Source organism: Vanellus vanellus (genome assembly GCF_965231255.1).
Source record: "Vanellus vanellus genome assembly, chromosome: 4".
In the NCBI taxonomy this organism is placed as follows: Eukaryota; Metazoa; Chordata; class Aves; order Charadriiformes; family Charadriidae; genus Vanellus; species Vanellus vanellus.
The window spans coordinates 74,404,007-74,418,067 of NC_138909.1; the positions used below are offsets into that span (position 1 = coordinate 74,404,007).

Consider the following 14,061-nt stretch of genomic DNA (forward strand, 5'->3'; position numbering starts at 1 on the left):
ATATTATGCAAATCGATTCTATACTTATAGCCTAAAGGAACAGGATCTGAAGTTCCATTATTGCCCATCTTTCATGTCAATGTTCAATTTAAGTCATTGGTGACTTAGAACAATAGGGAACAGTTCTTATGTGCTAAATATATCCGTTTCATAAATGCCTAGGTCTTCAAAAGACTGCTTACAACCAACCAGGCTTGTCACAAAATGAAGCATATTAAAGTTGTCATCTCTAGCAGCCTTTGTGAACAAAGGTGGAACAAAAAATGAGGTTATTGGCTCTGAATATCTCTTCTGTGAATAACTGAAAGATGCAGTCATTGAGACATCTTTATAAATTCTTGTCTGGAAATGCCTGCTTTACAGTACCATTTAATTTTCCTTTTTTCTTTGTTTATCTGATTTTCTGTTTTTCATCTAAAATGGAAATTATATTTTCTTCCTAGTGGCACTAAATTACATGAAATATTTAGATGATGTGAACTATTTATGCAGCTAACGTAGCCTATCTCACGGGAAATACCAAAGCTGTTAGAGTGCTTTCCAGTACTTTGCAAATTTGCAGACATATCTAGTAAGTTCTACATACCTTTTATCATAGCTCAATCACGATTCACAAGGCTATTAAGTTTCTTTAAAGAAAAGCATATTCTGAATTGAGTTGACTGGATAAGAATGATGTAGAAAATTTGGATTTCTGAAAAGCTTTTGGGAAGGTTCTTTCCCAAAGGCTTTTAAGAAAGCAGGTCTCTTTCAGCAATGAAGAAAAGGTCATTTAATAGCTCCCTCAGTGGTTAACAGAAAGGGTAGAAAGTACTACCTTATGGCGAATGTGCAGAAGGTTTTCTGCTGTTTGACACTGATCAGTGATCTGAAAGAATGGGTTAAACAGCGAGGGACAAAATTTGCTCATTGTATGGACGTGTTAAGAACAGTCCAAGGGTTGCAGAAGAGTAGCACTGGTCTGAGTTATAAAGTGGGAGTTAAGGAACAGTATTAATAAAGAAGTAATACACATTGTGGGCACTTTAGAAAGTGGCAGTTACCGCTCAGAGAGAGAGATGTTAGTGTTACTGTGAATGCATCTAGTTGATGCTTTAGAGCAATCATAAAGGCAAATAATAAGTTAGGAATCATTATGAATAGTGAAGGCTACAGCAAAGAATCTTAATGGCTGATGTGAGGCTGCTCAGAGTGATTTTAGTCTCAGAAAAAGTGTGGAAAAGGGACAAGCTGTTCAAACTACTAGAAAATTCTGGAAAATAGTTTTGCTAAAGATGCCATAATGAATGACTGAAAGCGTGAATAAGGAATGATTATTTAGTATGTCTTAAAACAAAACAAAAAAAAAGGAGGGGGGATGCACACACCCGTGAATTTATATAAACTTTTCCAGACATACAGTTAAAATCAGAAATTCATTGCTACAGGTTATTTCAATTTAAAAGTGCAAAAGATTCAAGAAAAAAATTAGACATGTCTAAGAAAGGTCTATCAGGTGCTATTATGATGATTTAAGTTCAACTTTAGGCCCATCAAGTCCCTGTACTACTTCTAGAAAGAAGGAATGTAGTAGTAAGATTTGGCTCATGTTTTTTATGTTTTTGTACTCTTGCTTTGGCAACTGTCAGAGACACGGGGTATTGGGTCAGACTGATCTTGGATTCAACTGTCACATATTCATTTTATATTTCCAGAAAGCCAAATTTTCCTGGTGGAGATGTTACTAGATGCTTTTTGATGTCACAGTAAGACTAGTGATAGACTTTTAGGGTATGAGATTTATGCTATGGTTGTCTGTAATGACAGAGGTCTGGAATTACTGACATATCATCTCTTTCCAACAGAAAGTGTACAATGATTATTGTTTTTGAAGACTTCAATATTTATGTTAAGTTCTCTGAAACAGTGACCCCTGATTTTTCCTCTTACTTTCATTCCTGGACATTTTGGACTTATACTTCAGCTACTCATTTTCTGAACTAATTTTGGGTTAGATGTGGCTCTAGGGAATATAAGATAATACCCTTTCTTGTTTGATTCTGATGGCAATAATGTCTTGAAACAAAAATTCCGAGTCTTTAGGAAGGAGAGTGATTCAACCAGAAAGCTGTTGGTACCTCTCAATATTAGAGTATGTTTAGGTAGCTACCCCTCACTTAACCGTCCACTGCAGTGATTTGGTGAGATCCTGTATCTACTTCCTAGCAACACTTACTGGAGTGCTAATGTCTGTCCATTTATTTTCTCCACAATTACTGTAGAAAAACTTTATTACCTTACAAGCTGTGACACAGTTGTTTTCTTGATGTTTCTTCTGAAAAACTTTCTCAATATGATTAATAGAAAAATCCTTTCTCTTTCCAAAATACAAGCTATTAAATCAGGTCTGATGAATGATTTTAAACTAGTTTAACCTTTTTAACTCATATGGTTCTCCTTAAGGAGAAGATGGGCTCAAGAGTTATCAGCTTACTTGTGTAGTAATATAAGATGTATTCCTGAGACTAAATCTAGACACAGTAACGCAGTCACTTTTCCTGTGTTCAGCATGGAATCCTAAACATTAATGCAGAAATACCATGGTCTCGTCACTTTTAGCGTTCATCTTTGGCTGCCAAAGGAGGATGAAGAGCATTTAGTACACATCACTACGCTGATTTCCACTTAGTACATTCACAGTTACTATTTAGTGGAAAGAACTGTGCCTCTTCCTTCAACCAACCCAGTGCAATATGTAAGGGATTGTTATCCTTGCCATTGCCTAGTTAATATCTCAACATCCTGAACCTCGTCAAACAAATATTTTGGCAGTACCTGGACAGATGCTGTGCTCATAAGACTGGTGATTTTTTTTCTCATCCGTGGAGCAGTACCTGGCAACCACAGTCCCATTGCTAGACTTATTTGTAGTGTTTTGATACTGAGATGAAATCTTGCTTTCCAGCCTCAAACATGAGAAAAACTTGCATGTTTTCTCATTATATTATTAATAAATAATTTTATTTCAAATTACCTGTGTATATTTATTTAATATCTTTTTAAAATCTGGGAGATGGTGAAACAGCATGGTTTAAGTTATATCTATACACTATCCCCTTTATATGAGATGCAAACAATGCTTCCTCAGATTGGTAGTGTGGCTGCTAAGGTCTTTGCAGCCAGTAGGTTATTACTGAAACTTCTGAAGAAATGTGAGGGAAAATGTTTTACAGAAATAACTATTTTTCAAAAATATTTCTAACTGTTGAGGAGATGTTTTCACATATTGAGGAGCATCAACTTTAGTATTCCATTTCTTTTCTCATTTTATCTCTAAATTCAGAAGGACATAACGATGTAAAAATTCTTCCTCCCTCAAATCTACATGGCAAAACCAAAATTCTCATCTGTATTCAGATACATTAGTGCTGACGCAGCCCCTTTTAGACCAGGTTAATAAAAAGATAACTAATCAGTCAAAAGAAAAAAAAAAAAAAACAACCTCTGATCCTTGAACTGTGTTTTCTAGAAAACGATGCAGAAGTATAGTACACCAGTGCAATACTTCTTTCCTGTTTTCCCTCATAGAAAAAAGATGTTCAAAGTTAATCTGTTTTTAAAATTTTACACATTTCATGCAATTTTACAAATGGTTGGCATAAGTTATGTTAAGTACTGCCTTGTAAACTTTGAAAGTATATATGAAAGAAAAAAGTATGTGAGGTTTCTGAGAATAATCTGTCAGTTTGCATTGTGGAAGATACCATAATGACCATGATTCAAAAAATCAGAATCTAGTTCTTAGTGGAAAGATCTTTTCAGAGTTCAGTTCTTACATACTGGAAAGAAAAATTTATGTTTGTACTGTAAGATGTTAGCAAAGAGAAAACTAATTGCCAAGGCAAATGTTTCTTTTTAAAGAAATATGTAAATATGTTTAAAACTTTTTAGTTGCTCTATCTTTCTTTTTTGGTTTACTTGAATTTTAAGGACATGCTTATGCACTGTATTTTCGAGACAAAAAATGTATTTGCCATTACTTTTTTCTGTATTATTCCTTCTTTAAAGGTCAAGTGCTGTAACAGACATCTTTTGCAGGTGTCCTATTTATCTTGCCTGTGACAAATCTACTTTGGAGGTGTTTTTACAATGACTACAACTGCAGAGCGAAGGTTCCTTAATCTCAGGAAGCGGCTGGATCAGCTGGGCTATCGGCAACCATTGGGAGTGGAGAGTTTACCTTTGGTGGAAAAGCTTTTTAGGTATTCAGAAGGAGATTCATTAAAAAACATAGTAATCATACAGTAGATATTGTTATATTTTTGACATACAAGGGAGAATGCTTAGTCTGAAGATTATTCTCAAGCAGTATTCCAGAGCTAACATTTAGTTCCTGTGTATGATGAAGTCAAATGGGGTTGCTTAAGTGATGAGAACATCTTAAGATCTCATTTAATTCAGTAGAATTGTTTCTAAGGATCTATGGTCTAGGAAAATTCAACTTTTTTAACCTCATAAGAGAGCCAAGAATAGTCACTATTGATAAGTGCTTAAGGGATTTGCTCTTGTAACTGCTTGTATAAAAAATAATCTCTGTTGTCTGTACTGTGACCTAAAATAAAACAGTCTCAGCTCCATTGTCTCATTTGGAGAAGTTTAAATTTGCTATCTCTGCAGTTTTTACAGCACACAGAAGAAAAACAAATTTTCAGATTAGCTGCTTAATATATCTGCCATTTCATGGCTTTGATGTGACTACAAACGTCATTATTTCCATAATAATCCGGTTATATTGGCTAAATATGCAAATACAGGTATTCTGGTTCTGTTGCTTTCTAGCATATAATATAGATGGAAGAACCATAGGTAGACAAATGTGGAGCAATCTGCTTTCAACGTGAGGTCTCATCCTGGTGTCTAACAGATAGATTTAATCTCTCAATCACTGACTTTAAACATTTTTGTGAAAATAATATCATAGCTACTTACCACTGATTTCTGTTATGGAACTTCTGGTCTCCATATAAATAGTAGTTACCTTCTGGCCTTTTTAATTCTTTACTTCAAGTTTCTTCTGTGATAAGTAGTGCTACAATTTATGTAGTGCTTAGAGGAAAAAATCGTTTTACCAATTTAGAATGTCTCACTTTGTGTAGAAAAGAGAATTTATTGAATTATCAACTGTAACCTCCTGATACGCTTTCTAAATATCTTTATTTTTTATATTTGTCCTGACCTTTCCTATTTACTTCTTTTTAATTGAATGTTTCCTGTCTTTTGTTTTTTCCTACACGAATGTTCTCTTTGCCTTTCTTTGAACCCATTTGTTCTACAGTTAATGTGGTCTCAGGAAAAGGGTTTTGTTTCTCAGGTCATAATAAATATTTGCATCTGCAGTGTAAAGGCTGATAACATTTCTAACATGTCTGATGCTCCTTTACTCTAGTGACCTAGTTCATACAACTGAGAGCTTGCGCAGTGCAAAGTTATCTGCTGGAAAAACTGAAAAAGAATGCAGCAATTATGATGCTATTTTGGAACCTTATAAAACAGAGAATGCTAAACTTACCAGGGAAAATAATGAGCTACACTTAGAAATATTAAAACTGAAAGAGCAATCTGATCGTCATGTTAAAGGTAATATAAAAATGATGATACTTTTTTTAAATCCTTCTGTGCCAAAATAAAATCGCAGTAAAATCCTTTATCCGCAGATTCATTTATCTGTACTTACTAAGTGAGTGTGAGTCGTCATTGACTTTGGTGCCTTTAAGGAATTAAGGCTTATACACAGACATTTCTTTTGTAGTTAAAAAGTTTCTGAGGTCCTGGAAATCATTATTTTAATCAAACATGAAAATGTAAGAACTTTTTAACATATACTTTCAAACCTTGAAATGCTACTTTTTAATTTAAAATTAAATACTGCCATTAAATGTGCCTTTATTTTACAAAGAGGTTTTATTTGTATAATACATATATGTTTGTGTGTGTAGCTGTATATACACATGTGAATGTGTATTTGAAAATTTCATGGTATGGAAACAGAATATAAGATTCTTTTTATGCCTGTTTTGGTGTTACTAGGAAAAATAATATTGAATAAGAAAGGCAATATTGCTTTTTCTCTCCCCTGAAGACTTGAAAGCATCCTTAAGGAGAGTTGAACATGAGACAGCTGACTTGAAGTTTCTGAATAACCAATATGTACATAAAATTAAAATGCTGGAAAAAGAGAACAAAGCCAAGACTGAAAAAATTCAGCAGCTTCAGGAGAAGAATCTGCAAGCAGTGGTGCAAACACCTGGTAAGTGTAAATAATTACAGATATTTTTAACTTTTCTCTGGGCTTTTTTTGACTCTTCAGAACATTTTTTTTTTTTTTTCTCCTCTAGGAAGAGAAGTTACTACAGTAAAAACTATCTAATGGAATAACGTTACCTTTTGAAAGTTTTGGGTCTGAATTCAGTCTTTTCTCTGTATGGAAGAAGTTTCATTAGCACGTTGTTTTGTTAGGGACAAATTTGAATACAAACTTAGATTCAGTAGAAGACTGTTAAGTTAAAATGTGACTGGAAAGCACTGTTAATCATCAGCTATTTTTATTTTTTTTAAAGCTACATCTGATTTAGTCAGAGGCAGGTTGTTTGACACTTGAATCTTTTTGACAGCTAATTGATGATGTGTAAGTTACAAATTCAGATTTTTGTAACCAAGATCTGAAAGTAGAAAGATGCAAAATAAGTCTACAAACAAATATTCCAACCCTCGGAAAGCTTACAGTATTTAAAGGGTCTTTTGGTAACTTAAAATGTTCTGGATGTTACTTTTAGGTTAGTTTTTTTTCTTCATTTTTTTTTCAAGCCAAGGGTAATAAAATTATTTTGTGAAATTTTGAAATTGCCTTTTCTTTCCAAGTCATTGAAAGACCTATATATTTTTGGCATCTGATGGAAATTAATTGGTAGTTAGGTGAAATTGAAATTCCTCTCTGTTTTTCCACACCTTTCTGCATTTCATGTCCTTCACTTCAAAGATGCCATGTTACACTTCTGTCTGTCTTTCTGCGTACTTGCTGCTTGGATTCTAGTCTTCTGGGATTTTGCTGTACTTCATAATCAAATATTGTATCTCCTTATTTAATTGTGTGATGAAGAGTAATTGTTCCCTCTGGAAATAATACTATGTTTTGCTTTGTTTCCAATATAACGTTACCATGCAAGCAACCTAGTCTGCTTGATATGCATATGATATTCATTCACTGAAATGACAATAGGACAGAAGGAAAGAAAACACTACTAAGCAATGCAGAGTTTAGTTCAGTCATAGCATAGTTCTTAAATGTGAAAACAGAATGTCTTTTGTGATGTTTTAATTCAGCTTTTTTAGTAGGTCACTAACAGATTCAACAAGTTTGAACTGTAGAATATATAGGGTTTTAAACACTAGGGAGAATTACTTACACTGAACTTGTATGTTTCCTTATTATAAAACTGACAAAGCTGATACTAACCTGCAAGAATGGTGTTATCTAGACTGTGCACATTTTATCACAGTAAGATTAAAATGGTGAAACATGCCAGTTCAGAAGCAGTGGAATAAATAGTGGAAATAGTGGAATTTCATTTTGTATTAAAGAAGATGACTCCCTTGCTTTAACTCCAAGTAATAGGCATTTGGGTTTGGGCTTTTAGGTGGCAGAAAAAGAAGCATTCCCTTCAGGCGTCAACGCATGCAGATAGACCAGCCTGTCCCTCCATCAGGTGTTAGTGCCTACCCAGTTCCTCAGCCAGAGGACCCTTATATCGCAGACCTTCTTCAGGTGGCTGATAATCGGTAATCTAAAGAACTTTTAAATTTTGAAGTAGAGGTGTTAAATATCTGCCGTGATTTTTCCAATTCCCACCCTCCTCCTGCCTTTCAAATTTGCCTCAAACAGAATGGTATTTCATGATGTTTAAGAGCACTATAGTTCTTAAATAGGATTTTGCTTAGTGATTGACAGTGCTGCCTGTAACAAAGTTGCAAAGGATACTTAATAAGCTGCTTATTTCCTTAAAGGATTTATCTTAGAATTTCTATATTGGTTTTACTGTAATACCTAATTCTAGATTGGATATTCTGGAAAAAAGTTACATGTAATGTTTTGCATAGGCGTAAACTGACCTTTCATATTTATTTTGGAAGACTAAAATAATCTTGTTTTTTTTTTAATACAATTTTTGGCATGGGAACCTGTATTATGAAAGGTTCAAGTAAATTCTTTTTTCTGTAGAGGGTTTACACAGCAAGGTGTTGGCAGTGGGGGGACTTCAGGGGTGGTCTCTCTCAGAAGAGGCCAGTGGTAGCCCTGTGCTGGACACAGCCAGTTCCGAACAGACCCACCACATGTCACAGCTGAGCCCATCAGCGAAGCTGGTAGCTCGCATGTTAAAATGTGTTTAAGAAAGGGTAAAAACCAATGCTGCACAGTAGCAGTGAGAGGTAGAAGTGAGAAATACGTGAGAGAAACAACCCTGTGGACACCAAGGTCAGTGATGGAGGGGGAGGAGGTGCCTCAGGCACTGGAGCAGAGATTCTCCTGCAGCCCATGAAGAAGACCATGGTTATGCAGGTTGTCTGTGCAGCCCATGGAGAGCACTACATCAGAGCAGATAACCACACTGCAGCCCATGGAGGACCATGTTGGGGCAGATAGCCCTGCTGTAGCCCATGGAGGATTCCATGCTGGAGCAAGTGGATATGCCCTGTAGGAAGCTGCAGCCCAAGGAGAGCCCACCCTGCATCAGGGTCCTGACACAAACTGTAGCTCGTGGAGAGGAGCCCATGCAGAAGTAGGTTTACTGGCAGGAGCTGCGGCCCAGAGGGATATATGCTGGAGCAGTCTGTTCTTGAAGGACTGTATTGGATGGAGAGGACCCAAGCTGGAGCAGTTCATGAAGGACTGTATCCTGTGGGAGGGACCTCATGCTGGAGCTGGAGAACAGTGTGAGGAATAAGGAGCGGCAAAGCCAAAGTTGCGAACTGACTGCAGTTCCCATTCCCCATCCCTGCTGTGCTTCTTGGGGTAGCGGGGAGGTGTAAGGGTTGGGAGTGAAGTAGTGAAGCTGAGCTTGGAGAAAAGTGGAGGGTGGGAGGAAGGTATTTTTAGTTTGTTTCTCACCATCCTACATTATTTTTAATTGATGATAAATTAAATTAATCTTCCCAAGTCAAGTCTGTGTTGCCCATGACAGTTATTGGTAAGTGATCTCCCTGTCTTTATCTTGACCCATGAGCTTTTTTGTCTTATTTTCTCCCCTGTCCTGCGGAGGAGGGGGGAGTGAAAGAGCAGTTTGGTGGGGGTCTGGTAGCCAACCAAGGTCAACCTGCCACAGCATCTCAAACAACAGCTTCTACATTAATATCTTGTATGAACAAAACTATTTTTTATGAAATATTTATATTCAGGACCAAAGAGAAAATACTAATATTGAATTGTTGTGTACCTATGAGTCTTCCATGAATCCACATAAATGGTATATTGCTACATTTCAGAATTCATGAACTTCAGTCAGAAGTAACAGAGCTACAGGAAAAATTGGAGATATCTGAACGTGAAATGAAAAATTATAGCAAACAGGTATGTTTATAGATTTTTTTTTTTTAATATTATTATTTGGCTGTAGTACCCATTGCAATTGCCTTGTTTATAATTTGTGTGTTAACCTCATTGCAAAAGCATTGTGAAATACAATTATTCTAACTTGCCTATGTTGAACTATTTCTCTCCTCTTTGAAGACAGCAGAAATAATAAAATACTTGCCTGCTACTTTTGCTGATATATTTTGTGTATTAAAATTACATTAAATATGTTAAACCTGATGATCGTAAGTGGAATTTTTGTCTGTATAGGGTTTGTTAGTTCAGAATCATTAACTGGTCCAAAATAATAATTTGATCTATGGATAGGTTAGGATAATTTTTTTCACTGTTTGGATTGGTTATATTTAGCAAACAAATCCTATGAAGAGCGGTTGAAGGAGCTGGGACTGTTTAGTTTGAGGAGGAGGAGGCTGAGGGGAGACCTCATCACTCTCTACAACTATTTGAAAGGACACTGTGGAGAGGTTGGTGCTGGTCTCTTCTCACAGGTAATTAATGACAGAACAAGAGGGAATGGCTTCAAGCTCCAACAGGGTAGATTTAGACTGAACGTTAGGAAAGAATTTTTCACAGAAAGGGTGGTCGGGCATTGGAATAGACTGCCCAGGGAGGTGGTTGAGTCACCATCCCTGGATGTGTTCAAGAGACATTTAGATGTGGTGTTGGGGGATATGGTGTAGGGGAGAACTTTGTAGAGTAGGGTAGATGGTTGGACTCGATGATCCCAAGGGTCTCTTCCAACCTAGACAATTCTATGATTTTTTTAATTTTTAATTTTTGAAAGTTAATTTATGGACAGCAGATTTTACAATCTTTTCATTAGAGTGGATTGGTAAGATATGTATAATCTGTGAGGGAATTGTATCAATTGTTCATATTTTTCAATATCTGGGCATTAGTGGATACCATCCTCTTTTTTGTTGTTCACATCTTGGTTTTCCTCTTCCAGTATTTCCTATTTTTCAGCTCTTTGATTTTCACACTGAAATAGTCTCCAAATTGGCTTATTTAAAAGCTTTTTCCCTAAATTTAAATGCTAGTCTCGGGCAGTTAATTTGCAACATTCATTAACTTCACTTTAAATGAAAACTGTTGGTTTCTCTTTAGGAAAATAATCTAGTAGGAATTGTTTCAGTATTTTATTGTGCAAAAATTCTGTATGAATTTTTATTTCACAGAAATCACTTTGTCCAGAAAAATCCAGAATAAAAAAAGAAAATGTTAAAGATAAAAATTGCATTATTAGATGCATATCTTTTTACTGAATGTTATATAGGTGTTTATTTGAACAAAGGTTCTATTAAATGCTATAGAGGATACCAAAGATTTTTGGTTTTTTCCTTAAAGGTTGAGCTAAGAGACAAAGAAATAGAGCGCCTTGTGTTAACATTGGATGGCGGTCGTTCTCATGAGGTTATCTCTCTGGAATCGAGAAGTAAAAGTAATGAGAAGCTTATCACCCATTTGAATTTGCAGGTAATGTATTGGTGGTTAGTCAAAACTAAAAATATTAGCAATCTAAAAAAGACACAAAACTTCTGGCTTTTCTTTAAAAAGATCACTATTAGATATAAAAGCAATTTAACTTGCTTTGCTTTTTAGGTGGCAATGTTTCTTGTCTAAGAAAGTTTCATTTCTTGTTTTAAAAGTCTATTAGAATCCTTTACCAAAACCGTTCTGAACTCACATCTGTACATAGTAATGTTAATCTAAGACTATTCAGAAAAATTCTGTATGATACACTGTTTTCATCAAGTTTGAAAAGGCTTATTTTCTTCCAATTTTTTTTTCATTTATTTTTTTCATACATGCCATTTATGTTTCAGGAACTGACACTGGTATATGTACTTAAGATAAGGAGTAGTTCTGCAGATAATCTCATCAGACAGTGGGGAGTGTCCCACATTTAATTCAAATGGTTCCCACCTTTACTCCAACATAGACTTGCAAGGAAAGGATAAGCTTGGGATAAACATGTTTGTGTTTACTGTGCCTATTAGCATGCATTCAATACTGGTCTCAGAATGAGGATTTTTAAAGAAAGATTCAAGACAGGCTGGAGTACAGATCAAGTAGAGCCCATCTCTGGATTTATACCATCAATTCTCTTTTTCCAACTGAGTTAGCGTTTTGTATAGTGATTGTCCATGATGTACAGTGGCATGAGAGCCAGTTTGCAGTTTATTAGCTTAGGTTCAGTGCTGCAAAAATACAGAATGAGCTATGACTTGGAAGCCATACAGCTGTGTTCAGTGATCCTGAATTAGTAAATCATGCTGAACACAAATTGATTGTACAGAGAGTGAGCCCAGACTGCGTAAAGCTGGTTTTGGGCCATCAAGACTATTTGCTCAGGCTCAGTGCCAATACACCACTTTTATTCTCTGACAATAAATGATATCTCTATGTAGTAGTATTCATGACTGTAAGAGGACTTTGACTTTCTTCTGTGTCTACAGTAATTCTTCTTTCTGGATTTTTGAGGAAAGTTGTGTGGAGTTGAAAGTGCAGCACCTCTGTTATCTTGACTCTTTCAAGATACTCCAGGCTCCCATTTTCTCTGGCAGTGTAACTTATTATGTATATTTTTTTATTCCTACTCTACATCCCCGTCTATCTTCCCTTTACTCACAGGGAAATGTATACGGAGGAAAAACAATGTCTGTAGAGCAGAAATTCTGAGGATGTTGTTTAAGGTGCTGAGGTATGTTGAGGGCAAGATAGGTTTGGGGAATGTTATCTGTAAAGCTTCACTTTCGTGTAGGACTAACAGTGAGACTAAGCCTAGCAAACATACTACAAAGGTGGAGAGAAGAATGTGTCCTCGTATCTTGTGAAATTTGTGGAAACTCTGAGTACACTGGGTCTACTGGACCAATGCCCAAGACAGGTTTCTATACAGATCTCTGCTTTTCAGTACTTTTTAGCATAAACCTCAGGTTTTGGAGACTAGGTAAAGAACTGTGTAGTAATGAATTCCTTCACCTTGCACCTTTGTAAAATCATATGTCCCTTTTTTACTATGGATATAGAGATACTATATTTCAGAAGATTGGGAGAAACTTTTGCTACCTAGTTTAACAATACATATTAATGTTTTAATGAAAAATATCTTCTAGATTGAATATCTTCAGCAAACAAACAAGGAACTTGAAAATCGCATTCAAGACCTCCTGGACACTAAACAAAATGTGACTAGTGAGGTAGTGCATTTAAGCAATAAAAATGAAGAACTGTGTCAAGAACTGAATGAAATAGACCACTTGGCACAGCAGTTGGAAAGACACAAGGAAATTGTGCTCGAGACTGCAGATAAGGAAATAGGAGAAGCAAAGGTAATCACTAACATGTTAGTGTGAAGGATCTGCTCAGCTCTCAGGTGGCTTTATATCTTTTAATTGCAAGACATGACCTGTCACCTTTAAAGGAAGATAAAAAAGATGTTTTTTCCAGTTTACTTAATATTATAAAGAATTTATCACTAAAAGATGATTAATCACAGCAGTTTTTTCTCTTTACTGTATTGAGCGAGATGTTTATCTCTGTCTGTAATCTGTCTTCCTTATATTAGCTTACTATGAAATAAAATTCTGAGATACTTAAAACTGTTGATAGGTAATAGGTATTTGCAACAGTGATGCTTGTGTTTGGAGGGTTTTTTTCTGTGAGAAGTCAGGCAATGATTTATTTAATTGTTATGCTCAAAAAGAGCATGGGTGTGTAGACCACAAATTTTTTGTGCTTTCAGTTCATTGGGGCTTTACTGTTTAAAATTCGGCAGATTACATGGAACTAATTATACTTTATTTGTTAAAAAATTAGTTTGTTTCCTTACTTTTTTTGTAACAAAGGAACTGTCATTTTGAATACGTAAGTTTTAACATATAGGTTAATTTTGGTTGATAGAAAGAAATTGAAAGGAAACACACTGAAATACAGGGTCTTGAAGAAACAATAACAAGGCTTAAATCAGTAAGTAAAAATACTTTCAGTTCTTGTTTGTAACATTTTTACCCTACTGTCATCCATGTGTTTCTTTCATTTATTATAAAAATTAACACTTTAACAATTAACAGAGAACTTCATAGTACCTCAAAACTCTATTGTAATAATTTAATAATTAATAAATGAAAGAGCTAAAGAAGCTACATCATATTTTTGCAAAAATAAACTGAAAGAAACCTCTGTAGACAGTGTGGTTGACTATGTCCTTGTTGTACATTTCCTTATTTCTGCTATCTGAAGTTGTAATTTCCATGACATAATCATTTTTACCACAAATGAATTATGACATCCTAGAGGATTTTCTTCATGTAGAAACTACTTTGTCTCTTAATCAGCATGTGAATAATTATGCAATGCTTGCTCACTCAGAAACAAAGCATAGCCCAGATGAAAAACGTCAGTACTATCAATTCCTTGAAGACCAAATTCTT

General features: G+C 35.4%; 1 protein-coding gene across 1 annotated transcript in view; it reads left to right on the forward strand.

The window, feature by feature from the left end:
- Positions 1-4,128: 4,128 nt before the first annotated feature.
- Positions 4,129-14,061, forward strand: part of CEP135 (centrosomal protein 135) — a gene marked incomplete at its 5' end in the record, with an annotated part of 35,239 nt that continues 25,306 nt past the window's right edge. Inside the window, 8 exons of the mRNA XM_082482644.1 lie at positions 4,129-4,241; positions 5,426-5,616; positions 6,119-6,286; positions 7,674-7,815; positions 9,517-9,601; positions 10,973-11,101; positions 12,745-12,960; positions 13,532-13,597. Coding sequence (XP_082338770.1) covers positions 4,129-4,241; positions 5,426-5,616; positions 6,119-6,286; positions 7,674-7,815; positions 9,517-9,601; positions 10,973-11,101; positions 12,745-12,960; positions 13,532-13,597 — 1,110 coding nt within the window. The remainder of the gene's footprint in view (positions 4,242-5,425; positions 5,617-6,118; positions 6,287-7,673; positions 7,816-9,516; positions 9,602-10,972; positions 11,102-12,744; positions 12,961-13,531; positions 13,598-14,061) is intronic.